At 32.6% G+C, this 26,436-nt stretch overlaps 1 protein-coding gene across 4 annotated transcripts in view; it reads right to left on the reverse strand.

The window, feature by feature from the left end:
- LOC135132103 (lutropin-choriogonadotropic hormone receptor) overlaps positions 1-26,436 on the reverse strand; it is a 320,328-nt gene that overhangs the window by 12,245 nt on the left and 281,647 nt on the right. For 2 of the 4 annotated variants that reach the window (XM_064060053.1, XM_064060044.1), the window contains exons 5-9: positions 10,714-10,857; positions 9,964-10,035; positions 4,134-4,205; positions 1,933-2,001; positions 1,516-1,659 (exon numbers count right to left, since the gene is read on the reverse strand). In XM_064060053.1, the coding sequence (XP_063916123.1) occupies positions 1,516-1,659; positions 1,933-2,001; positions 4,134-4,205; positions 9,964-10,035; positions 10,714-10,857 (501 nt within the window). Of the gene's footprint in view, positions 1-1,515; positions 1,660-1,932; positions 2,002-4,133; positions 4,206-9,963; positions 10,036-10,280; positions 10,449-10,713; positions 10,858-26,436 lie in introns of those variants that run through there. The other 2 variants (XM_064060071.1, XM_064060061.1) reach the window with 2 other exon arrangements.

Genomic DNA, 26,436 nt, shown 5'->3' on the forward strand with positions numbered 1-26,436 from the left:
GGCTATTAATGCATGATTTTAGGCAACCAGATATAGACGTCCTTACGTGAAATGTCATAATACTGAATGTCAAAAATTTCCCAAATCAAGATTCAAAATGGGAAATTGCATAGAAATGGATTCTTTAACTTTTCCGGAAGTAGAAAACGCAAATATGTGTCACTAAATTTACTTCCAGAAAGAACTAAAATGCTGTACCAAAAAACCTACGATGAGTCTGATGCTTGGTGCGCCGGAAAGTTGGTTGTAAGGTATTCAGAATTCGTATTACTTACATCCTTCTCAGATATTTCCGAAAAAGGCTCAATAGCACGCTTGTGGCCAAAGTATTCTATACTTCGATCCACTTTATGCATCCATCATGATTTGGACATATCCAACTAATGTTTATTCATAAAAATTTTCACTTGTATGTTTGGTTGCATAATTCATATTTAGAATTTTCAATAATTTTTCTAAAATTACGATCACCGGAAAAGTATTGTAACTAACTCGACTGTTAATTGGCGATTAATAATCTCGACCATTAACGCGCTCGTTTCTCCCGCGTTAAAATATCTCGATTATTAATCGCCTTTATTAACAAACTTGTTCGTTAAATAGCTATTAGATTTGTATATACAGGGTGACTAAAAAAAATTGATGAATGAGTCAATATATTTTATTGAATAAATCAGGCACTGCAAAACTGAATGTTTTGAAATCTTGCAAACGTTTTAAGTTTATTGTAATCATGGTAAATCGTTAATAAAAATGTATTCATTTATCCATCCCTCCCCCAAAAATACATGACGTCATCTCAAATTTTTCTAAATTAATTATGCAAAATGTTATCACTCTATGCTTGTGATTTATTATTGCATTCATATTTTTTAGATTGCTTATGCAGGTCTTCAAAAAAATTTTGGAATACAATACTATTATTTTTAGTATTACACTGTACCAATCCAAACTGACATACCTGTCGTTGGAAACATGAGATGTCATCATAAAATTTTTGAAGTAAAAACGCATTTGAAACATACGCGTGCACGCTTCTTTACATTTACTTTAACAATAGATGTTTACATATATGCTTATTTCAACTTATAGGGGTTCTCACAAAAAAATAAATAAAATTTGCAGAATCAAATTTTATAATTTTTCGAAAAAGCTGGAGATGTTTTATTGTACATCAGGGGCGAGGGAAGTTCTGTCGAAATAAGTTTGGACCATTTTTTTCTGAAATTCGCTGTATAGTATTTGTCTCCTGTTCGCAAACGGTAGTATCAAACTGCTAAGTTAAGTAGAGGGGTTAGGGTAAATAATAAAGCGTCACCCCCCAATTACCAGTTGCGATATGCTATGATTTTACGACGGTATAATGCCCGCAGACTTTACAACTTCCTTAAAGTAGCAAACTCCATAAAATCCGAGGCCAGTTTTTGAAATTGAATTTCTCGTCGTAAAAGCAGACAAGGCTGAGGATTAATTCGAAGCGAAATGTATGCACATAAGGTAACATATAATACTTGCAGCTTTCGGAGTCGCGGCAGGAAAGAGAATGCGTGGGCGTCCACTCCTGTCAAAGGATTTCCTTTGAGCTCTAGGAGGGCTAATGCGGGCGTCTTCTGCAATAATCCCCCACGGATATACTTGATGCGATTACCAGATATCGACCTGCAACAATTATAAGTTCAATGATCTGTATCTGAGTTAATTAATTGTAATTGGGCTTTTGTGGGATTTTCGGATTGCTTTTTTCGATTGCTTCACCTGCCGTGGAGCTTATAAGGCTTATTGGCCTGCTTTGTCTCTGAACTCTTCTAAATCGATTTCAATTCCGTGTAAGAGTCCGGACACCGGGTCAAGACAATCAGAAAGCCGCAATATTCAACTGCTCTAGCACAGTGTTCAAATGACGAGTAAAATTAGAAAAAGAGGAAAACTTACAGTTCCTGTAGTTTGGCAAGCTTCGTGACGGCTGTAGGTATCTGTGTTAGGAAATTGTCGTCGAGTTCCCTGAAAGCAAATTTTCTAATTAAACTTAGTTTCGAGCAGAGTTAGGAGCACCATATGGCAATAATTGGAATTTGGTTTTAATATAAGAATATTATTACTGTATGTTATGTTAGGAGGTTTGAGTTCTTGATAAACAAAGCAAATAGATATGCAGCTGAATTACATAATTAAAAAAAATCGATTCTACTGCAGCCCACTAAACGCAATCGTGTAAAATATTGTTAATAAAGATGTTAAATACCTAACGCTTAATCAACTTGTAGATATAACTGTAGAGAGCATAGAGTGAATAATAGATTAAATTTTACAGTATATAAATATTACAAAATTTCTAAAAGTCAACCTCCAAAAGTTAAGCTGAAACATAGGTTTGTAATATAAACGCTGGCGATAATATATATCTATTCGTTTGACCGAGAGTAACAATCAATTTTCAGGCAGCTGCTATAAACCCCTAATTTACTTAAACTAATAGACGGTGGAAGTCGTTGCCGAGAATTCATAACATCATCAGAATTTAGCAAAATATATCCAAAGATTAAGTTTGAAAAAAATCTATTCTTTAGTAAATATAATTATGTAGGTAACTCTTTTTTTTATTATTTTAAATCATATCAAGAGTAGTGGCTATCGACAATAAAAATAGCTAACTCATTTGATTTAAAGAACATGTAGATAATTATAAAAAATGGTCTAAAGTATTAGACAGAACATTCCTCGCCCCTGAAATCCAACTTCTTCGAAAAATGTTAAAGTTTGACTTTGCGAATTATTTTTTTTTTTGTGATACATGAAGTGTTTAAGTACAGGTAAAAAATGTTTCAAGTGAGTTTTTCCACAACAAAATTTTGTGATGGCGTCATCAACATTTTAGCAAGGACACATATATCAGTAATAACAGTATTGTAAAATCAAATTTTCGGGAAAAGGGGTGAATCGTTCTTGATTTGATTAATAAAACAAATTGCTTCATTCATAATTTTTTTTGAGTTACACTGTAATAAAATTAAAATTGCGGCGTACTCGCTAATAAAGTACAACGTTCAAAATTTATATAATAGTAGGTACCGTGTTCCGCAGTAATTCGCTAAAAGTGGTTTAGAGAAATTTAAAAGTACGGTTCAAAATTGATAAACTACGGTGTTCAGAATTCACAAATTATGGCCTACATCGTTTATAAAATATGGCGTTTCTGCACACTGCTAATATAAAATTAACAAAATCTTGATGTTTACGGTTAAAAATAAAGGTGGATGCATACATAACAAGAAAGTAAGTTATTTGGGGATGATCAGACAAATTTTGGTCAGCGTTTCATCATCTGCACCATATTCCTAATATACATACAAAATTTGACAACAATCGGTCCGGTAGTTTAGAAGATTATCTGTCTAATATAAAAATCAACACAGACGCGGACAGACAGACGGAAACGAGAGCCCTATGTTTTCGTATTCTAGGGGTCATAAAATGTAGAGAAAACATAAAAGTAGCGAGTCACCCGTTGGACTCGATTATAATACTTCCTTATCTTACACTCGGGAAATAAAAAAAGTACTGTATCCCGAAAATTTTGGGAAAATAATATAACATAATCATCTTTTATTTAATTAGTAACATTATTTGTTAACACAGGTACATTTATTTAATCATGAAATCAATGTTAATCATATATCAAACTTTCTTTTTGTAGTTGTTATAATGCTTGCTACATTTTAATGTCTTTCGTACCTGGTATGTTTTTTATGGGCTGTCTTTAAATAATAACTAAAGAAATATCTAATAATTTCCTCACTGCTTGAATCACACCTCATCAATAATAAGTAAATAATAATAATTAATGGTAATTAATTAGTAATACTAAGAGTAAACTGCAAAAAAGTTATCTTTCAATTAAAATATTTTGATAAGAAATGTTAAGATATTTTTGCTCATCGCCAAAATATAATATCATGATGACGTAGATCTCAGGTAGATTATTTAAAGCAGGTGCGTGAAGGAGTTAAAATTGAGTGCGCTCTCTTGAGTGGCTTTTATTAAATGGGATGATGAAGCGTTCTCGTGACGATGACGGTGGGAAGCTTTATAACGAGATTACGACGATATTGATTTGTGTTCAAGTTGATACTTACAAAACTTTTAAAGATGTCAAGTTGGCAAAAGCTTCCTCAGCTATCTCACTGATCTGGTTACGTTTCATCAATCTGAAAAATAATACTTATTAGACACCGTAACAGCGACGTCGGCGTCGTCTTGGATTGATGTAGCGTTCGCGGTTGTACGGCCAGATTTTACTCAACATGCAAAATTTTGACTCTTTAAGCCAAAGTTAAACCGTAAATCAGGATGATTTCACGAGATAACCGTACGGTGACTTGCCATTTTAATGAAAATATAGAGTAGGAGTTCCATTTGAGGTCAACCAGGAGTATTGCAACCGTAAAACATGCACGAAAGAGGATTTGGATCAACGCTGATCATGAATAATATTTGCATTTGTTTGGGTTGGAATACATTGTTTTAATTAAAAATTCACGTCGAAAGGGAGAGCATAATAGAATTCAAGCCTGTTCAGGGTGGTGGACAGTAACAATTTTTATTCTTTAATTCGAGGAAAAAAAATCTTTGTATGCGCGCCTCGCAATATTTCAGCTCCAGACCGGTCGTAAAGTAAATATCTGGGCAATTTACTAGATTTGAAAAAATCTCTTTCAATTTTTAACCCGGTGCTGTGGTGAAGATACCAACTCGACTTGCCAGATCACGCGTGTTTGTCTGGCAAGCACGCAACTTCCATTTATCAGTAACCGTGTCAGCAGAGGCGTCACAGCCCATCTTTTATATAATCCTGTGTTTATGAATAATGATACGCCACTGGGAATGCTACGATTGAAAAGAAACAGACTCTTTGATCTACAAATTATTATTCGATAACGTCGGTTTTTCAAGGTTTCTTTGAAGTGTCAGATTAATTGGAAGACTATTTTTAAAATTCCTTTACAGCACTTGAGTCAATTATTATACATATGAAATACATATCAACGGATTTATTACTTGCATAAAGGTACAATAAATTAAGTTTTATGCTCATTTATATTTAGCCAATCTGTCTGACTTTATGTTAATAAAAACATTCGTTCATTTTATCTATATTACGAATTACGTTCGAACGAGGATAACAGATTTATAGGCAATACGAGCCTCTTCGACAATAGTAATTTAACTGGGAATTAATTCGAGTTTAGTTAAAATAAAAAATAATCCGTTGGGAGTGTCATGTTCGAGGTGAATTATGTAAGTTAACTTCAATTACGTGTCTGTTTCAATTTAAAATGCGTTTTTGTGGTAAATTTATGTTCTAAATTTAAAGCTTTCAATGAACCATTCCACATCACCTACGAGTACCTGGATAGTTTTGGTAAAATTTGAGGTACGTTGTTAAAGATCAATAACAATATGCAACAAAATGAAAATGTATTTCCATTGAGATGACGTGAGATTTTTTTATTTTTTACCATGAACGCTATCAACAAAAATCAGGTTTCAGAGGAAACCCCTGAATCAATTTCTTTAAAATTAAACGACACCATGGGTTTTAAGTCAATTTTTAGAGAAAATATGTACTTAGTTGTTTTAGAACGAGTGTTTTTTTTTTCTTGTAGATGATTCAGAAATCTGCTAGCATTGGAACTTTCCATATTTCTTGGTAACGATCGATGCCGTATTTTGAAAATAGTCAACAACTCCTGGTGTGTACTCAGTTTTTAAAATAAGACATTTAAAAATTGTAATACATATTTATTACAGTTTATTATTTATACAAATTAAATTAAATTTATCTTAGTTTTAATGTACGATGATAAAAGTTTTCGGGGAGTGGATCCCTAAATGTTCTATTACAAGGATGGCCAACATAACAGAAAGCAACGGCCATTTAAAAAAAGTAGGAGAAGGTGGCGAGGCAAAAACAACTTAACAATAGATTTGAATTAATTATGATGAAATAATTTATTTTCGATTATTGACATTATTCACATATCAAACTTAAGACAAATTAAAACCAAAGGTTTTTTTTAAATTCTATTTAGTAAATTATTTCAAATTGCTAGCAAATCACGGGCCGCTTTCGAGGACTTAGTGGGCCGGATATTGCCCGCGGGCCGCCATTTGGCCATCCCTGTTCTATTTATTATAAGTAATATTACTTAATTAATATTAAGTAATTAATCCGACTATTTTAGTTTTGCGAGTTTTACACTCAGTAAATTTTGTTAGTGGTTGCAGAATTCAATGTTAAGCTGAACATTTATGGTAGACAGGGTTGTCAAAGTAATGAGGATTTTTGTTGTAAAAATGTATTACATAATCACTGAAACGATGGCATTCTATCGAAGAAAATTTTTGAATCACTCAATAGCTATAATCTTTAATCTTCGATGAAACAACTCTTTTAGGCTACGATATTTTTTCTGGGAGATATTTTTGAAGTAACTGCCTGCGCATAAGATTCGGCGGAGTTCGGTTTAGCGTTGGTTTAGAAATAAGTAAATTTTATTTGTTGAAGCAGCATTTGTTTTTTACAATTTGGGTAATATGTTAAAAGAAAAAATTAACGCCCAAAACCTTTTTTGAAAGCAAAACTACAATAGTTTTTCTCCGTATCGTTAACAGTTACGTTGATTTTAGCTCAATCTGTTCCATTTTCATTAATTGTTATTGGGATGCTCTTGTCGGATGTTAAAGAAAAAATGAAATATAGTAGTGAGATACGATATACTCCTACTTAATACTCCTATATAATAAGTACTCTGCATTTTTTACTCTTAGCATAGAGTTTTAAGAATTATTTTTAATTTCCTAGCTTCATGAAAATCTGTAGTACATCTCTTACTCAAGTTATTACCAATATCTTCCTACATTCGTTAACAGCAGATTCACCCTAAGATTTGGAAATATTCTTATATTATCCCTTTTTACAAAGCTGGAGGTAAATCTAACATCGAACATTACAGATGTTCTTTATCTACTATAGGTAAAATTTTTGAATGATTAATTAGTGATCAATTTGTTAAAATGTTTCATAGCTCTCTGTCTCCAAATCAATACGCATTTCTCCTTGAACGTAGTGCACTCGCTAATCTCATTAGCTATTTTTCCTATTTAAATGCTCACATGGAACATTATCGACAAATAGATGCGGTTTATACAGATTTCAGGAAAGGTTTGATACAGTTGACCATCGAATGTTATTCAGAAAGCTAAAATTGTTTAGTATAAACGGTAATCTTTTAAATTGCATTGGATCTATGTTTCAAATTGCTTACAGGCTGTTAATATTAAGAATCATCTATCAAAATTATTATAATTCACTTCAGGAGTTCCACAAGCTTGCCACTTACGCCCAATTCTCTGTCTGTTGTTTATTAATAATGATATTTCTTACCAATACTCTTCCTACCTACTGTTTGCCGATGACTTTAAAATTTCTTACAGTATAAATACATGGGATGATTGTCTTAAACTTCAAACAGATATTAAAAATTTGATTAAATAGTGTGAGTCAAATAATATTTTATTAAATTTTGACAAATGTAAAATCTCTCAAGATAATATTTTAGAATCGTCTAAAGAATATTCCCCCAAAAAGAGTCTATATCTGACCTAGGTGTAACCTTTGGTTCCAAACTTTGTTTTGATGAACATATTGACAGCGTATTCCAGAGGGCGTTCAGGCTGTGTGGGTTTATAAAACGTCGTTGTAGTTTTCTAATTGAATACTGCAATATTATATGACTTCCGTTTTATAAGTCTAGCATTGACCGTATTGAGAGAGTTCAGCTTAAATTTGTGAATCTTTTGCTTTATATACTAAAGATTGATAAAAACAATTATAATTATACAAACCGGCTCGATTTAATAGGTCTAAGCTCTCCGCAGTGTCCAAAAGATATCTGTGCTGTTAAATTTTGCTATAAAGTATTTCGCAATGTAATAGACTGTCCTCAGGTCCTACATTTTTTTTTGTCAAGATTCTGAGGCTAAATTCCAGAAATAAGAATATATTTGCTATCCAATTCCACCTGCCAAATTATGACTTAAATCACTTTATAGATGTTGTCTCCAGAGCGCTCAATATATATCTTTTTCACCTTTTTTCAGGTTTAGGTCACTTTTTGATTAAAAGTCGCGAGAAATATTCCAGTTTAAATGTTTATATTACTATCATTTTTTTATTACTTTAGCGTTTCTTTCTATTTTTTGTTAGTTTGCAAAATCTTCTGTTATCTTAAATTAGTATCTAATGTTGTTATATTTTCGCCATTGCTTTTATTTGTATCTTTCTTTTTTTTTGTCATTGTTCTTTCATTGATTTTGCTCATAAGGATTGTTCTGTTAGGTAAAAAGCTGGTAATAAATAAATAAAATTCCTAGATGTGTATATCTTACTTGTCAATGTGTGGCATATTGTCCAGATGCATGAATAGCAGAGATTAATTAAACTAACATATCTATCAAGTAAGGCAAGAACGACAACAGTAAATTTTTGCATTTATCAAAATTTATGCACGAAAATAAAGACAGACATATATGTATTTTCCTTCCTTGTATATAGCTCGTCGCTGGATAGAAGCAAAAAAAGATATTAGTACGTTGATCGGTAATTTAAAATCGGCGTGGGTAAAACTCAACAATTTATTTCTCAGTAATACAAATTTATACGACTATAGACAGCGAACAATTCTGACTCAACTTAATTTGAACTTATTAACCGACTCCTGGATAAGACTAGACTCTACTTCTCCCACTGACTGGACTCCACTGCCCGGTCCCGAGGGTGTTCGCGTCCCTTCTGGATAGTTCGTCGTCACCGCCGAGAGTTCCGCAGAACCGTTTCTAAGCGCTGCTTGATCCGAATGTTGCCGCCATCGATGATGAGTCAAACATTATCGGCATACATACCAGAACACCCATAGACGTCGTACCGGGGCGGCGTATGGGTTTGTTTTGTAACAATATAATTATCCACTTACATTAACATGAAAGTGTAGAACTTGTAAATTAAAATTAGTGTTACTTCTGAAATGATACCGTGCTGTGTACCTAAACTGTGCGATTAAGATATTTGATCTCAAATCTACAACTTCAGCAAAAAATTACAAACATTTTGATCAGACCTATTTGAAACCGTATAATCTCGAGTTTGTTTTAAAAACAATTTTACCTGCCCAGCATACAGCAGAAAAACGATACAGTTTCAATATTACCGTAGAACATTTAAAATATATTAATAACAGGTTCCACTACTGTTTTATGGATGTTTTTCATGGGAAAATATGACGTCCTGTGTACAAATATTTTGATAATGATGATGATTACTTTTTGGTGTATGTCAACAAGACGAAAAGTCTTTTTTTGGAAGCTCACATATGAAAATAATTTTTGCAAAAGTATTATTTTAGATTGGTTCAGTTAGTATGAATTTACTGATATAATAAATGGGTAGGGTATTTTTAAATATTATTAGATAATTTTCGCGTAAAAAATCCGAACTCGCAAGTGGATGGTCTTAAATAATATAAAATTATGTGTTTTGTTGGTTGCATAATCATTAGCTGTGCCTTAGCAATTCTGTTTGTAAACACAAAGAAAGAGGTCAATTTTCATGTTAACATTCTTGACAATAAAGTAAATGTTGTAATTTAATGGGGAGCTTTAATGTCGGAAATAATAGAAGTAATTTAACAATTTAAAAATTATCAAAAACCCGCCAGTTCTTATCCTAATGCACCGTTTTACAGCTCAATAAAAAATAAAGCGAGTAAAACTGTGAAGTCATAATGCTTAAAAGCTTTCTCCGCAATTCTGTTTTACGGTTGCACACCCTTAACAGTGGGTTTCGATTCTGAATTTGCAATGAAAATAAAACCACAAACAAATACCGAACTGTTAAAAAATACTTACAAAACAACCAGCTTGTCGAGTGGTGGAAATGCGGCCACAGGAAGGCTGGCGATCAAATTATTTCCAATATTCCTGCAAAATAAAACAGTTAGAATTTGTATTGGTAAACCTGTTTTTTTTGCTATAAAAATTTAGTTCCGGGCCATTTCCGAGTGCCAATTATCTCCAATTGTGTCTAAATAATCGGTTTTATGGTAATTGCGATCGTTTATTTATAGTACAAAACAGTTAATGACGTGTTAATGAGAGTGTTTATTAGTTTTATTAGCGCATAAATACGTGTAAAATGTCGTAAAGTATATTGTAAATAGAGTTACAGGTGAGTAGGTATTAGTGTACCAGTGGTCGTCAATCTTGCTCTTTATGCTCCAACAACCACCTTGCTATTTATTGCCTCCATTCAATTTCACGGCAGTCAAAGTTTTTGTGCAGTTTTGACACCGTAAATCACCGATATCTAATTAATTGGCTTGGAATTTCAATAATAATCGCAATTAAACGTATGATAGCCAACAGCTAATTAAACTGGCGATTTATTTTATTATTTTTGAACGTAACATTATCTCGCAAATCAGTTCCAGTTAATACCAATTATGCATATGGGTAATTCCATGACAAATGCAGCAGCTGCCGCTGATGGAAAATAAACAAAGTGGTAGTTGGAGTGTTGTGTTGTTGGTGTTTCCTGTTCGATCAACAGCAGAAACATAGGCGAACAAACAGGTATTATGTGTTGGTCCTGGTACTCACAGGACCTCAAGGTGTGGGAGACCGGTCAATGCCTCCGAAGGAACACCGCGCAGACGGTTGCCGTCCAGACGCAAGCTGCGCAGTGCAGGAACCTGCTGGAAAGTGGTTCCATCCAGTTTCCAGATTTCGTTATTGCCCAGATGCCTAACCCAACAATATCCACCACATCATCAAGGTTCTTTTTACAGAAAATTAGGCAAAATTTTGACTATTCCGTACAATTTATCCATCAATCATTTTCGCATATAGACACATGTGGCACTTATTTTGTACAGAGGAAATGGAAACGTGTTTTGGTGCTGAGACGAAATGAATGATGATAAATTGAATACAGCATAGTAAAAACCGAAAAAAAAAGTTACAACACAATGTCCTAGGTAGTGATATCGGTTTTTAATAAGCTGTAAAATGCTTAGTGTTATCAACAAACTATAATATTTGGGTTTAATATTTCAGTGACAGGTTATCATTATTTCATAGTATATGTAGGTATGTATATGTTACTGATGAGATGGACCAGGAATTTCATTTGTACATTTTCAACGTTTCAGATAGTTAAAAAATAACTATTTGATGATATCTTCATACACGTATGTTTATATACAATTACTTAGCTAATATAACTGATGTTCAAAAAATAACATGAGGATGGCGTTATTTATCATGCGTTGTGTTCTGCATTTCCATATTTGTATCTAGTTAAACATTTGTTAATGTTTATAATATATATTATATTGTTATTATACAAAAAAATCTAACTACAAAAAATACAAAGCTAAACTACGTTGGGAAATAAAGAATAACTAAAAATTTTCTATTGCAGCAATCGACAAATTAAATTAAGTTCATCTTTTTCTAAAATATTTCAATGACTTATGTTGTTGAAAAGTGTTAGCACCTGATATAGTTATGTAAAAAGAACAGTTTACGTTTAAATTTATTTACCTAAACTCATCCAAACATTCAGTTGTAGTGTATGAGTTTTTTATTGTTTTTAAAAATTTTGTGGTTGTTTAAAATGAGAGGTTCTGGTAACGTGTTTCGTTAATTTCTGTTTTAATAATACTACATTACAAAATTTCCAAATCTTAAAAAGTATGGAATTCATTTTTCTTTTACTTAAATAGTACATTTTTGAACAACAGGAATCATTTAACGTGCAAATGAACTTGGTTTAAACTAGCAGTGTTTGACATCATATAGATAACATTTTTAGTGACAGCAAGTTTTCTATTTGGATTGTTGAATAGCTGTTACTACCAGATAATGAAGTGTAGCATTAAACAAATGAAGAAAGGCCAATGACACCCATGAACTAAATAGGTAGGACAGATCACGTTTTGAGCAGTTGTTGCTTTCATTCTTAAATTAAAAATTTTTAGGGTCAGAACTTCTGAATCTTTTATATTTTCCGGAGTTTTACTTTTAGTTTACTGTCGGTAAACCTACTTTTTTCTTTTCCTCTTTATAAGAAAAAGTTCTTAAAATATTTAACACGCCTAAAATTAATATTTAATATACTTTGTTGCATGGTATTAAAACATTTTCTGATTACAAAAACCTACTAACTTTCCCCCTCTATGTGTTGCGTATCACAAATTTTATTTCTTATTTAACTTATGTCAATTATTTAACTATTTTTTGTCATCCTTTAAAAGGTTTACTATAGCGTACAAATTTCAATTAAAAATGAATAGTTTGAATTAAAAAAATCCACCAAAAAGGTTGTCTAAAGTTAGGTATATCTGCTTTACGTTTCTGAGAAAAATGGTGTCATTCGTTCATTCTTTGTGAGAAGAAATATGTTCTAATTACAATTTTAATTATTTTATTAAAGTTGAAGTAGCTCGAAAATGTAAACGAAATCGCATTCTCTGCCACTTTGGTATTTCATAAAACAATTCAGAGAAGACGTATTTTATTTTAACTATATGAATGTGAAACAAAAGTTATTAATTAATTAACTTCTTGAAATAACTGTTGGTAGCAATTAATTTTGATAATTCTGTAACGTTGTAACATTAACGAATTTCGTTTCTATAGAGTTTATACATAACTTTTTAAGAAACCTGTAGAGAATCCTAAAAAAAAGACTAAACATGCCGCATCGTAATTTTCACCTTTCATTATTTTTTGACACGATGTCTCTAAGTTTGTCAAGAGAATGGAAGATCAATTTTGATTGTTAATTTTAATTAATGTTTTTGTAATTTTTAACATTTTTTTTATCAACATGGGCAGAAGAAAGAGAGTGTGCCATTGCATTTATGTAATTTCTCTTTTATTGTTATCATTTTTTAATAATATTCAAGAAGTTAGTGGAGATAAATGAAAATATATTTAAGTATTCATTTCTCAGGCCAAATGATGTAATTTTATTCAAAAATCCATTACATAGATGCAACTTATGATAAGTTTGTGCTCACAATTAAGTTTCACAGTTTTTAAATAATATTGCCTTTTCCATACCACATTTATTAAACCCAGATACGATATTTTAAACTGATTCTTGCATCTAGACTTTTATTTACATAATTACTTCTGCTACACTTGAGATTTCAATTTGTCGATCAAGATTAAAATTAAAAAAACAAATCAAGGAAAAGTAAATGCATAATTATGAACTAGCTTCTTAATGTAGAGATTAAAGCGATACATTTTAATAGAATCTGCAAATGTTTAACTAGTTTTTCGATGACCATTAAATGAGAGATTTTATGTTAGCAGAACATATGCATGTATCTCCAATTTGTGTTTAATGTCCGATAATTGAGATTAACTGGTTATGTAGTAACTCATTTAATTTGCATTACCCTGATAACACACACAACTTGCAATATGCTGAACCAAATGACCGGTCGATATCCGAACGAAACATAATGATGGAAAACATGGAAAAATCGGGAGAAAGTTGTTTTGGTCAACGTGTGGGTGCAAACACATTGGCTGTCAAGTTAGACTGATCTAAGATTGCCTCTAAAGTCCGTGCACAAGCCATGAATACCCTCATTTGTTATGTATTTCTTGTGGTCAAACTTCTCCAGTGAAAAACTCTCAATGTCAGATAAAAAGTTGATATTGATCTCTGAATACTACAATGTCCCGTATCAATGAAAGGGAAGTTATTAGAAAACTTTTACAGAAAATTTTTCCCTTTCCCTATCACCTCCAAGAAATTGAAACTCTTGCAAACGTGACTTACTAATCAAAATCGAATTCCGCATGCATCGACGGCTACCGTTCATTCCCGTTTCTTATTCGTTTTTCGTACGGAAGGCATTGTTATGAAATAATGGCGCTATCAAAATGCAGGCTACAACCGATAACATCCTACAAGCAAGCCAGAAACGATAAATTTAATTGTTATGAGCCATACGTGCAGTCCCACATTACAAGCATGATTTAATTAAAAGCCATATTTTTGTTTTGGAGACTGAACTCGATGTCTTTATAAAAGTGTTTTCTGCCGAAGCCAATATTTATTTATCAAACCTGATATATGTCGTCATATATGAGCACATGATGTAGTGAAACAATTTTTTTTTTATTGATGTTAAATGATAAATATTACTGTATGTCTGCATTGTTCAGTAATTTATTAGATATCCGAAGGTGTTGTACTGAAAATAGTGGAGATATTAATAAGAATACCTCCCAGGGGATAATGAATAGTTCATTAAAACAGAAATAGCTTGGGGGTTGCGGTTTTGTGGACGATGTTTGCCAACACGTAGTAGTTAATTTATGGTTAAATTTTTTTTCCTTAAACGTTTTCTTGGCTTTCTGGCAATTGAAAAACTGAATTATTTCCGTGTATTTATTTACAATATTCCAAACGTTCCACCTTCAACTTCGCCTGGCTTCCTCAGTGGCTATAATTTTTTTACATAAATTGTACTTCAGTAAAACATTTACCTAACCTACTTGAAATTCCTATCAACACTTCGGTAAACACATTAAAAAATTAACCATTATGTGTTTAACGAAGTGTAGGTAGGAATTGTAAGTATACTGAAGTCCAATTTCTGTAAAAATTTTATAGGCACTGATGAAGCCGAGCGAAGTCGCAGGCGAAACGTATGGAATATTCTAAATAAATGCACGGAAATAATTTAGTTTTTCAATTGCCAGAAAGCCAAGAAAACGTTTAAAGAAAAATCGTAGCCTAATAGCCTAAAAATTAGTTAAATTTATTTCACAAATTTTGTCTAAGTTAAGAAAAAATTAGAAAATCTTTTTTTCCGTTTTCTTCCAATTATTTCAGCCCAAAGTTTAAAAAAATATAAATATAAAATATATGTCACAGACAGCCATCTCAAACTTTCAAATTATGGGTAATCTAACAACATGAAAATTCTGTCAAAAACAAATCTTCAAAAATCCATGGCTGGCTTTGATCGTGGTTTTCATTGTTCTTTTGGTACATTGGGTTAATGATGTGTCAATTTGACGTGAAAAATGTTTTTGTTCAAAAATTTGAATCTTGGTTTTTTGACTATGTCATTACTTTAAGTATATTCTGTTTCTTTTCTATCTAAATTTCTAACCAGAAGTAGTCACTGTTAAATTCAATTGTTCACTTATCATTGATGTTATTAATTAAAGATATTGTTTACACTTATCCTTCCTGATCTCGTGCCCGATACTAGCTTTAAAGATTCTATGTTTAATTTGTTTTCCACTTAATTTCTAATCTGCGGAAAGTAGTTAATACTACACAATTAAATGTTTAATTTATAAAAAAGTTAGATAAATATGTTCAGTGGAACTCATCAAAAAGGTAAAGCAAAATTTGGTTTCTGCTGCTAAAACAGGCTCTCATGATTTGATTTTAAAAGATAGATATGGAAATTCTTCTTAGTTACGAGCTGGTTTTTACATTATTTTCATATAACACTGATTCTATCTTATACAAATATTTTTATAAATTTAGAAATATCAATTAAGACTGAGTCAGTCAGCGATCAAGTTTACCTACTTCGGAAGTTGTGTTGTTATCGCGATTCCACTTGACTTAAAAACATTACAATTATCAACTATCTTAAAATATGCCTCAAGGCGTAATTTGAAAATCTTGAAGCTGAGAATACACAACGGTTTCACCGCAGATTTTGAATATTCTTTGGATATTTCATGCAGCAGTAAAGCTGGAAACGCAAGAAAACGTACTGTAAGTTTATTACGGCTTACGAAAAAATTTAAAATACTGAAAATTGTCTTTTACAAAGCGTGGTAGTATTTAACTTGAATGAAAATACATTTGTCCGAAATATATGCTACAATTTAGTGTGTTCTCTTTTAAGAACCGAAAATATAGAGATTTGTTTGAGTTTAGTAAAACTAAATCCTAATTTTAGCACAAATGTATTTCCCCCGCGGCATGACTAAATTCTGATTCTGGACATGTTTTCGTAGAGTGCTTATTTTTTGAAAATTTCAAGTTCAAACTATCACCCTTCATATATTTTTTCACTTTCAGATTTCTTTTAATATCCATGTTACTATATCGCCATAAGTGCCCAATGGACAATCATTCTACAGAGTCATTATCTTGCCACGTGTAAGAAGCGTTTCCACACGCGTATCACACATCAAAGCAATAATTCTAATTCTGCATTTTTCCTTCTTGCATAAGGAACCTATCAATTCATTTTCGAAGTCAGTGCATAGGAAAATATCCGTCAAATTGTTAATCGCTCCCTCAATAATTTGTAATAAGCGAGTTGTGAATACATTTATTTGACAAAAAATTATTGTGAAATAATCAGTAATTAAAAATAGAAGTGTTAATAATAATAAATAATTTCGAATAAAGGAATCTTTTTAAAAACAAGTTTTTTTCACCAGTAAACTTAACTCCTTGCATGTTTCTAGCTAAGTTTTTAAAATAAACTGCATGTGATGTTTCAAAGTTTTTTATATGTGCAAAACTTCTTGCTGTTAATTATAAATTATTATTTCTCGAGAGTAAGCTAAGCAAGTATTGTAATAAAGTCTGTGTCGATTTTTGAAATAATCTCCGAAACTACCGGATCGATTGATGTCAAATTTTATATGTGTATTTGAATATCATAAATGTAGAGGCTAAACGGTAACCAAACTTTGTCTAATCATCCCCACCAACAATAGGACGACGTCATCTCTAAACTTTATGTTGCTAAATATTATTTAAATTTTATAAAAGATACTCCTGCGCTTGTGTTTATGATTTCGTATTGAGTTTTTACTCAAGACATCCAGATTTTTAAAAAAAATATCAAAATTATTTTAAGGTTATTGTAAAAAAGTAATGGTGTTATTTTACAATTTTGTAGAATTATTATTTTTTAAATTTTATAAAATTACATACTCCTGTGTGTGTTCAGTTTTATCCTATACAATTGAACTTTGAAATTGCAAAATCGATTGCTTTGAAATCCTATAAACGTTTTAAGACTATATCAAGCATGATAAAATTTTATAGTTTAGCGAATAAATGTTCTTTAAATCTATAAAATAACATGCTCCCGCATGTGTGATTTATGAATCCGTGTTGAGTTTACTCTAGACATGCAGACTTTTGGGAAAAAGCTCAAAATTATACATTTTACAACTTAACTTTGAAATTGCAAAATCGGATGCTCTGAAATCTTGCAAATATTTTAATATTATTGGAAGGAAACATTGTTAATTACAATTTGTTCGTCCCCTCCAAATTTGCGCCCCGCAATGAATAATTAATTATACTACTGCTTTTTACTTTATAGAGGTCATCACAAAACGAAAATCGCAGAATTAAATTTTGTAATTTTCCTAGGATGCGGGATTTGTTGGACTATATTTCTGTCGAAAAAACCTTAGACCAATTTTTATTTCCCAAGCGTAAGCGAAGGAAGTATTGTAATCGAGTACGTCAACTGACTCTCTACTTTTACGTTTTCTTGACTTTTCATGACCCCTAGAGTACGAAGAAATAGGTTTTCCGATTCTGCCTGTCTGTCTGTCTGTCTGTCTGTCTGTGTCTGTCTGCCGCACGTCAGGATTTTTATTAAACAGATGATCTCCGAAACTACTGAACCAATTGTTTTCAAATTTTATATATGTATTATGAATATCATGTAGATAGTAAAACGCTAACTAAACTTTGTCTAATCATTCTCATCAATAATGTGATACATAGTAAATACATGGGTTTTAAATTGCATAAAATAACATAGTCCTACGCATGTAGTTTATCACTCCGTGTTGAATTTTTACCCGAAATCTACACATTTTTGAAAAAAAAATGAAAATTATAAAACAACATTTCACAGTTTAATTTTGAATTTGCAAAACCGAATGCTTTGAAATATTGTAGATGTCTTAAATTTATGATAAGCGTGATACAATTGTAATCAAAATATATTTATGTGTATGACTTTACTGCCACTCAATCTCTCACCGCACGTAGTACACGTATATATACATTCATGTCACTTGCTTGTGAGGTTGAAAAAAAAATCACTCAACGTAAGATAGCAATTCAAAAAATTGTAAATAAGTAATATGAAATTATAACACAAAAGTGATACAGTTTATTAAATAAATTACTTAAATAAATATAACAACAAAACAAATAATACTTTGTCATGGCCCTATTACCGTCTACAACCTTACCCACTCGGCTGGACATCAAAACGCATATATTTTTGCTGTAGTTTTCAGGTACAGTAGACGTAAACATTTTGTGCGTTTATGGCTTCACACCAATTTAAATCCCATTATAATTCAATAGGCCGTCACAGCCGGATGTCTTACCGATAACCTACCTGAAAAGAGCTTTTCTGGTAAAAAAAGCACAGGGTAGTACTGTTTCGGCCATCCCTGACACGTGTCATGATTTGCATTTGCTAAGTTTTATGAAGGGTCGGCAGTAAAATACTTTAAACGTCAAAGCCATAAACGCATAATATGTTTACGTCCAGGGTAATGTGTGCCATGCGCCCGTAATGGCCATCAAGAAATCAGTACGTTGGCGTTGCATTTTTTTTACTAACAGATTCCACATATTTTCAGTAGGATTGAGGTCTGAGTTTCAACTTCGTTCACGACGTTTATATCACGATTTTTGAACCACGCTGTTACTCTAAGCAGTATAAACTGGGCAGATGTCCTGTTGGAATATAAATTCCTCCAACCGATGGCAGCGTGAAATTTTCGAAAATCTGCATATAGATGTTGCTGTTTTATATGGAGCATAACGCAAGAACTGCTTATACAAATCCATGCCCAGACATTTGCCGAAAAACGTATATTTTGGTCATTGGTAGCAACCTATCGCTGGTTGTACGGACCATTTTGAAAACTACAGCCGCATATCTAATCGTGAGACGATTGAAACATTTTTTCGCTCGAAAAAACAACTCTGCTTCAAAAAGCTGCGTCTCATGCAAATCCTACCTTGCTTCCTGATGCCGAGGTGTAAGAAGCCCTTTTTTGCAGCTACATGATTTCGCAATCTATTTTGCTTCAGACGAAGTTGCGCGGTTCTGACACCGACAGGAAAGTGGGGAACCTTTAAGCTTCAACAGCTGTGGTAAAGGGTATGTTTCCAAGTTCACTAAGATTTAATCTTCTTCAGGTGCTGAAACACGACGTCTTCCTGAACCTCATCGCTTTCTAATCGTATCATCTTCCTACCATTTTTATTTCCCGACGTAAGCTAAGGAAGTATTGTAATCGAGTCCATCGAGCGACTGGCTATTTTTACATTTTCTCGTTGTGTCATGACCCGTGGAGTACAAAGCATGGGTCTTTCGTTTCCGTCCGTCCGTCCATTCGTTTGTCTGTCTGTCCGTCGTCTGTGTCTGTTTTTGTTACACAGATAATTTCCGAAACTACTGTAGTATATTAGGAATATCATATAGATGGTAAAACGTTAACCAAACTTTGGCTCCTGCACTCGTGGTGTATGAATCCATCTTTAGATTTCACTGGAGACATACAGATTTTTGGAAAAAAAATCAAAATTGTATAAGAAATTTTGGGGTTTAACTTAAATTCGCAAATCATATCTTATAATTTTTCGAAAAATCTGGATTTGTTTATTGTACTTCAAGGGTGAGGGAAGTTCTGTCTAAATAACCTTCGGCCAATTTTTTTTAACTTATAGAAATTCTCTTAGAAAAAATAAAATTCGCAAAATCAAATTTTATAACTTCTCGAAAAACCTGAATATGTTTTATTGTATTTCAGAGGCGAGGAAAATTCTGTCGAAATAACTTTCGACCACTTTTTTTTATAACGGAGTAAGTGGTACTTCTTGGTATTTCCAATATTTCGGATACTTGACTGTATGTCATACGACTGCGATTTAAATAAATAGCTTAGCGGCGATTAGTACTTTTTCCAGCATCTTAAAGCTGGAAACCTGAAGGCGGTTGGAGTTTGTAACTGTATAGCAGCTCGAAAATTAGGAATAACTCTCCATCACAGAGAGCCAAGAGTAGCGTTCGCCTTGGAACACCTTGGAAAAGACGATGCCTTTTAGAGTGGAGTAATATTCTCAGACGAAGAAGTTTTGCAATCTACCCACAATGGTTGACTAAAAGTTTACAGACCCCCAAACACCCGTTTCAATGAGAAATATATTCAAACGACCGGACAAAGGTGTCGCTTTTCGATGAACATGTGGGCCTTGATTTCAGAAGTTAGTGCTGAGCTAATGCTGCAATCATGTAGAAGACAGACTAAATAGTGACAATAATATTAGGATTCTTGCAAATGTTACGCTCCCTTCAGCAGACAGAGCATTTCCAGATCAAAATTTTATATTCCAACATGACAACTCTTCGATTCATACGTCAGGAAGGGCGGCAGCATGGTTAAAGACTCGTAATACATATAAACGTCCTAGACTGACGTACCTATCGAAATATGTATCGAAAATATGTAGGGTCTGTTATTCCGAACGATCCAGCAACAACGTATCGTAATTATGGTAAATCTTTAATCAAAATTTATTCGTTTATCTCCCCCAAAAAAAAGATGACGTCATCTCAGAACTTTGCGCGGAAAAATCCTCATTGAAATATGCAAAATACTATGATCTTGATTTAATCAAGAACGACTCACTTCATTTTCTCGAAAATTTGGAAATACAGTACTGCTATTTTTAGTATTACAATACATTTATACATTTATACATATAAATTAACATACGTGTTTTTGCAAAAATGTAGATGTCATCACAAAATTTCGTAATGGAAGAACTCGCTTGAAGCAAATGCGTAGCACGCTTCTTTACCTTAATTTTAACATTACATAGGTACATATCTTTATTTTAATTTATAAGGGTTATAACAAAAAAATAAAATTTGCAAAATCAAATCCTATAATTTTTTGAAAAACCTGGATTTATTGCACTGTACTTCAGGGGCGAGGGCAGTTCTGTAGAAATAACCTTGGTCCAATTTATGTTAATTGAAATTCTTCGATGAGAACTACAAAATTTTACCTAAACCTTCCCAACATGTTTCCAACTTTCAAATATTAAATCTGCGTATTCGGTAGAAGTTTTGGCGCGAGTGTGAGGTAAATCCGTTATAAATCAGGCTACGCACCGAAAAACGGCCAGTAGGCCAAAGGAATGCGAAAGACAAACGGGACTAAAACTAACAAACACTTCCTACCGGAAAGAATATTTTATCCGTTTTCGTCCGGGAGGAAGGGTGTCCGTCTATTGATTCGGATTAGGGATTACATTATTTATTCTTATTGTATAGCTGACTCGACGAATTTTACCCCGGGAATCGATTACCGAATTTAACAGCAAAAGACAAAAACATTCCAGTTTTTGAAATATGTGAATATTTCAGGAATTTTACACTTTGCCGCATTTTAGAATATGTTCGATAAATAAAATTTTAATATGAAGAGCATTCTAAACATTTTTAGTTGAATTGCACAACGTTGTACAAAAAGAAAACAACAAAAATACTGAAAACAAATTTGAATAAAAATTATAATACATGCATATCAAGGCAAAATAGTATATTATTAGCCAAGGTTGCAGAGCCAAGCATTCTAGACCGAGCGCAAATTAGAACCCGAGACGCGCAGCGTCGAGGGCTCTAAGTGCGAGGTCTAGAAGTGGCTTTGCAACCGTGGTTAATATACTATTTTTTTCACTAGCAGAAACCATAAGACAATAAACTGAAAAATAAACGTTCAATTTTTTGACGCAACGTGATTTTGTTTTGATTTCTAATCAAACTTGATCTAAATCTTCAACACAAAGAAAACCGTTTATACTTGTCGCTGAGTTAATCATTTTATCTTCTACCGTCTACCAACTACCATGCGTATACTCAAGTAATGTTTGTAGCACACATTTGTTCATTTTTTAAGAAATAATCACATCAAACATTGCGTACATAACCTCAATTTTTCTTTTTGAACCCGTGGTAGCAAAAGTTGAATTTGCTACCACTAAATGAGTCGACATTTGCATGCGTCCAGGCTGCTAGTGAAAACTGCGCGTCTCGGGTTCTAATTTGCGCTCGGTCTAGAATGCTTGGCTCTGCAACCTTGGCTAATAATATACTATTTTGCGCTGCCATAGTTGTAATTGACATTTTACGTTGACACGTGGCGTGTCGAAATGGCAATGAAAAAGGATCTAGTGTTGCAAAATACAAACGAGGAATTTAAGCTTTGAAAAAATAAATTGATTATCACAAAGTAACTACTACTAATTGATAATCATGTATCTGAAGTTATTATAACAAAAAGTCGAAATTAAAAAAAAGTGCAATTTAAGTTGTAATCTTAAATAGGGGAATTTGTTGATCAAAATTTAGATTTGTAGTAATTTGACAGTTGACACTGTTCGGTGATTTGGTTTACGTTGTTGACAACTATTATGTTATTACTGTTTGTTAGTGGTTCTTGTTAATTAAAAAAACCGTTTAAACTTGACGTTATTCGCAACCTCACGCTGAATCATAACCACAAGATTCTCTCTGATCTGGAGCCATATATAAAAATGTTTCCACTGGTAAGCATTTCAGACTTCTTGGGCTTGTGTCATTCTGTCGTTTTAAAAACGCTGTTAATTCTTAAAATTTCGAACGATTTACATTATGTTTGATGCCAAGAGTACTTTTCAGAACTGAGTATATTGTCCACAGTGTGGCTGCTTTCATAATTTCCGACTTAATTTGGAAATAAACCAAGAGCGTCGTTTCAGAAAATTCGCATATTTTATTTTCTTCGCACCACTTGATGAATTTTTGATATTCGGCTTCATATGGATTTGCGGATTTTGCAGGCAACAAATTTGCAGTTGCTTTATCTGCAATTTTCTGAAGACGTGCACGAATTTCCATTTCAACTTTGAAATTCAAAATCTAGCCCGGACAAATTGACAGATTGGTATTTGACGTATTTGGTGATAAATTCAATATCAACATAATTTCGGTTCAGTAATATTTATTCTTTTAGCGATTGAAAAATTTTATTTTTTCAAAAAGGCAGCGCAAAAAATATTGTATGATACTCGTGTGAAAACTCCATTGCATTACTCACTTACATACAGCGCTCGACTGCGTCTCGCGCATAGATTTTAACCTTATACTCTACTAGATGCGCAACTGCGTCGCGTAAAGTGAAGCCTATGGCGGCCATTTGTCAAAGAGGCAAAATACTGTACAATCGTATTACGGTAATGGTGAAAGTAAGGGTAAAATATTATTTATTTGTTCTAAGAAAATCAGGTGCACATTTTATTGTTAGCTTGCCAATCCTGACATACAAGAAAAGTACATATAACTTAAAATATACTACAAATGTTACGTTATTGAGGAAAAATAATTAAAATAGTTTTCCAATTCTTACATAAATCAGAAGTCATTAAAATTAAAAAAAAATACCTAAGCAGTAAATACGTGCCAGGACGCACCAAATAATCACTTTCAGTGAAAGGGTCACTACACAATTTACTGGCTTTTGTTGGTGTAATTTTTTTTCTTTTCATTACTCTAACCCACTGTTCCAAGAGCTTGGGGTTAGGTAGTCGGGTATCTAGGTAACTTAATTTAACATCTATGGTCTCGCGCCGTATTCCCGTTCGTAATGCAATGGACCGTTTTCAACACTTGTAACATAAATAACTATTACACCTGGTATTACAAAAATTTGCACTGGAAATGCTTTGTTCGTTTACATTTGTCTCGGTTTAATTTTTTCCCTAAAACCCGTACGATTGGAGCCTAAACCGTAACTCCACCTATCTGGCAAGTGTTGAACCAGAACGGGTAACTAGCCATAAAAAGAATTAATTGGACTACTAAATTTTTATGGCGAAGATCGTAAACGGTGTTACTTTTTCTTTTCCTTGAAGAGAATAATCTTAAAGTAGACCTAAATAAATTACTTGCAGGGTCTTTAAATCATATTTATAATGATATGATCCTGCTTTTAATTTGTTATCCGAACAATTTAGTTCAGCTTTGACACGGAAGATAAACTGTTCCCAATTTAGTTAAGAGCTTTTATACACTCGCAGCAGCAGGAGCACATGCCCAGTTTCATCTGAAAACTCTTTAATGAAATTGCGAGTGTTTAACTATATTTAAAGGTTACATAAACTGCGGAAAAGTCAAATGAATAGACACGTCTGTAATAGGTTTAAAAAGTGTGTGTCACTTATTCTTTCAGCAACAAACTGACTATTTCAAAATCTGATTATACTTAACTGTACACATGAAGAAGAAATTCATAGAAATTTAATAATTATAATTATCTACACAACGGTCAACTTGTTGTTACAAAGTTACAACTTTAGGTGTAAGACGAGGTTTGCTCTCTTTTTTGAAGTATAGCTGACTTTTTGCCTCTATTGGTAATAAATTGTTTAACAATTTCATTTTATTGGGGCAAAAAAGATAATATTAACTATTTTCATATATGTTTTATTACATTTCTTGCGTAAGCAACTAAATAGCATCAAAGCGAAACACGTTCTTAGTAAGCCTCAAACAACACTAATTATAATTTTATTGTGTTTGCATTGTTTCAAGAAAAGTAAATGAATTATTGGTGACGTAATTCATAAAACAGTTACTAGATACATAGAATTTTGACATGATTGGTTTGATAATTTCGGAAATTATCCTTCTAATAATTTCCCAACAAACAGTCGGGATATTATGGACGGCAATTGGTACATGGACTCATGATTCATGAAAATGAAATATCATTGTATTTTGTGGTCCACGAAATATCCAGAAAACATGGAACCTCATTCAAATGATCTGATAGAACATTCGTCAAAATTATCCTATGACACTGTTTTCCTGACCTGACCTGATCTGCTGCTTGGGACGCAAAAATGTAATGTTATTTGCGGAGACTGTTGGTATTTAAGTTTCGTTGATCCGTTTATGCACCCGTTGTCCAGTTTTACCAAATTATGAAAATTTGATTAGGTCGGGCATAACGCCATTATGGAAGACCATTTTCTGCTACATTGCATATTCATCCGATAAACTGCCCAAATAAATTAACACTAACAAAAAGCGAAACGAATTAATGAATGGTAATAAAGGCCTGTTATAGTGTGTAGTAATAGCGGATTAGTTCCAAATTCAACCCCACACAGTTTGCTTTAAAATTAGCATTAATGGAGTTGTTTAAGTAAATGATCGTTCCGGCCGGAAAGGCGATTCTGTTAAGAGGTCATTACTGACACGGTCTTCCTTTTAGATAATACGTTTAAACTTAAAATTTAATTACGGTCCTTAAATTCACAGATTATCTTTAATGTTTATCGGTTCTGGTTCCGCTACTGCAGCGTCCATCGTTTTGTAGCTAAACCGCTGACTAAGGAACAATGTGCAAGATTCCAGAATATGATTTGGAGAATTCTGCAACAAATTTCCTTGCTATCTTCTCGTTGAGCTTTTGTCTAATTTTCTTGATTAACACTTTTGCGAAGTTATCTACCAGTTAGCTGGAGTCAAACGAGAAGATGATTAACTAAATAAAAAGAAAAATACCAATCTCATTAGTTTTACTTTTCGTCAGCTTTGGAAGCAATTTGTCTTAAGCAAATGATGAAACGTCTAGACTCTGGCAGTTCAGACAATTCACTTTTAAATTATCCAGAATTAGGAGAGAAAATTTAATGCTTATTTTCCATCCCGTGAAAAATTCAGATACAATTATCTAAGGCTTTTGTTTTTTAAGTCCTGTGATTTATTCAACCCACTTTTTAAAACGTAGTTATTCTTTCAGTAAATTACACTTTTAAAATGTTAAAATGTTAATTAAAATTGACGAAAAAATAGACAAGTGGCAGTAATGGTTGGTGATATGTAACCCTGTATGTGTTTATTTTTTGTACTGACTTAATAATTCAAACATAGCGTTGTTTAAAATGTTTTCTAGTCTGTTTGTTAAATTTTGACAACTGACTTGATTTTTGATTTTTTTTAAGAAAATGGTAGTGAAGCATGTGATAACACACATTTAAAACGAGCTAAATTAGTTAACAATGTTTCTAGATGATGATACCAACTTCTCGAGCTGAATAGATAGGTAAATGTTGGTTAGTATGTACCTAAAATGCGAAATAAATGGTACGATAGTTTGTCAGAGTGCAGATGCAAACAGGAAACTTGCATTTTCGTATTCTATGGGTTGTGAAATTACAAAAAACATTTCAATATATTCTTGAGTTAATATCAAAGAGTAAAAAACTGT

Source organism: Zophobas morio, unplaced genomic scaffold (assembly GCF_036711695.1).
Source record: "Zophobas morio isolate AGI-343-1 ecotype UQ-CSIRO unplaced genomic scaffold, CSIRO_AGI_Zmor_V1 ptg000002l, whole genome shotgun sequence".
Classification (NCBI taxonomy): Eukaryota; Metazoa; Arthropoda; class Insecta; order Coleoptera; family Tenebrionidae; genus Zophobas; species Zophobas morio.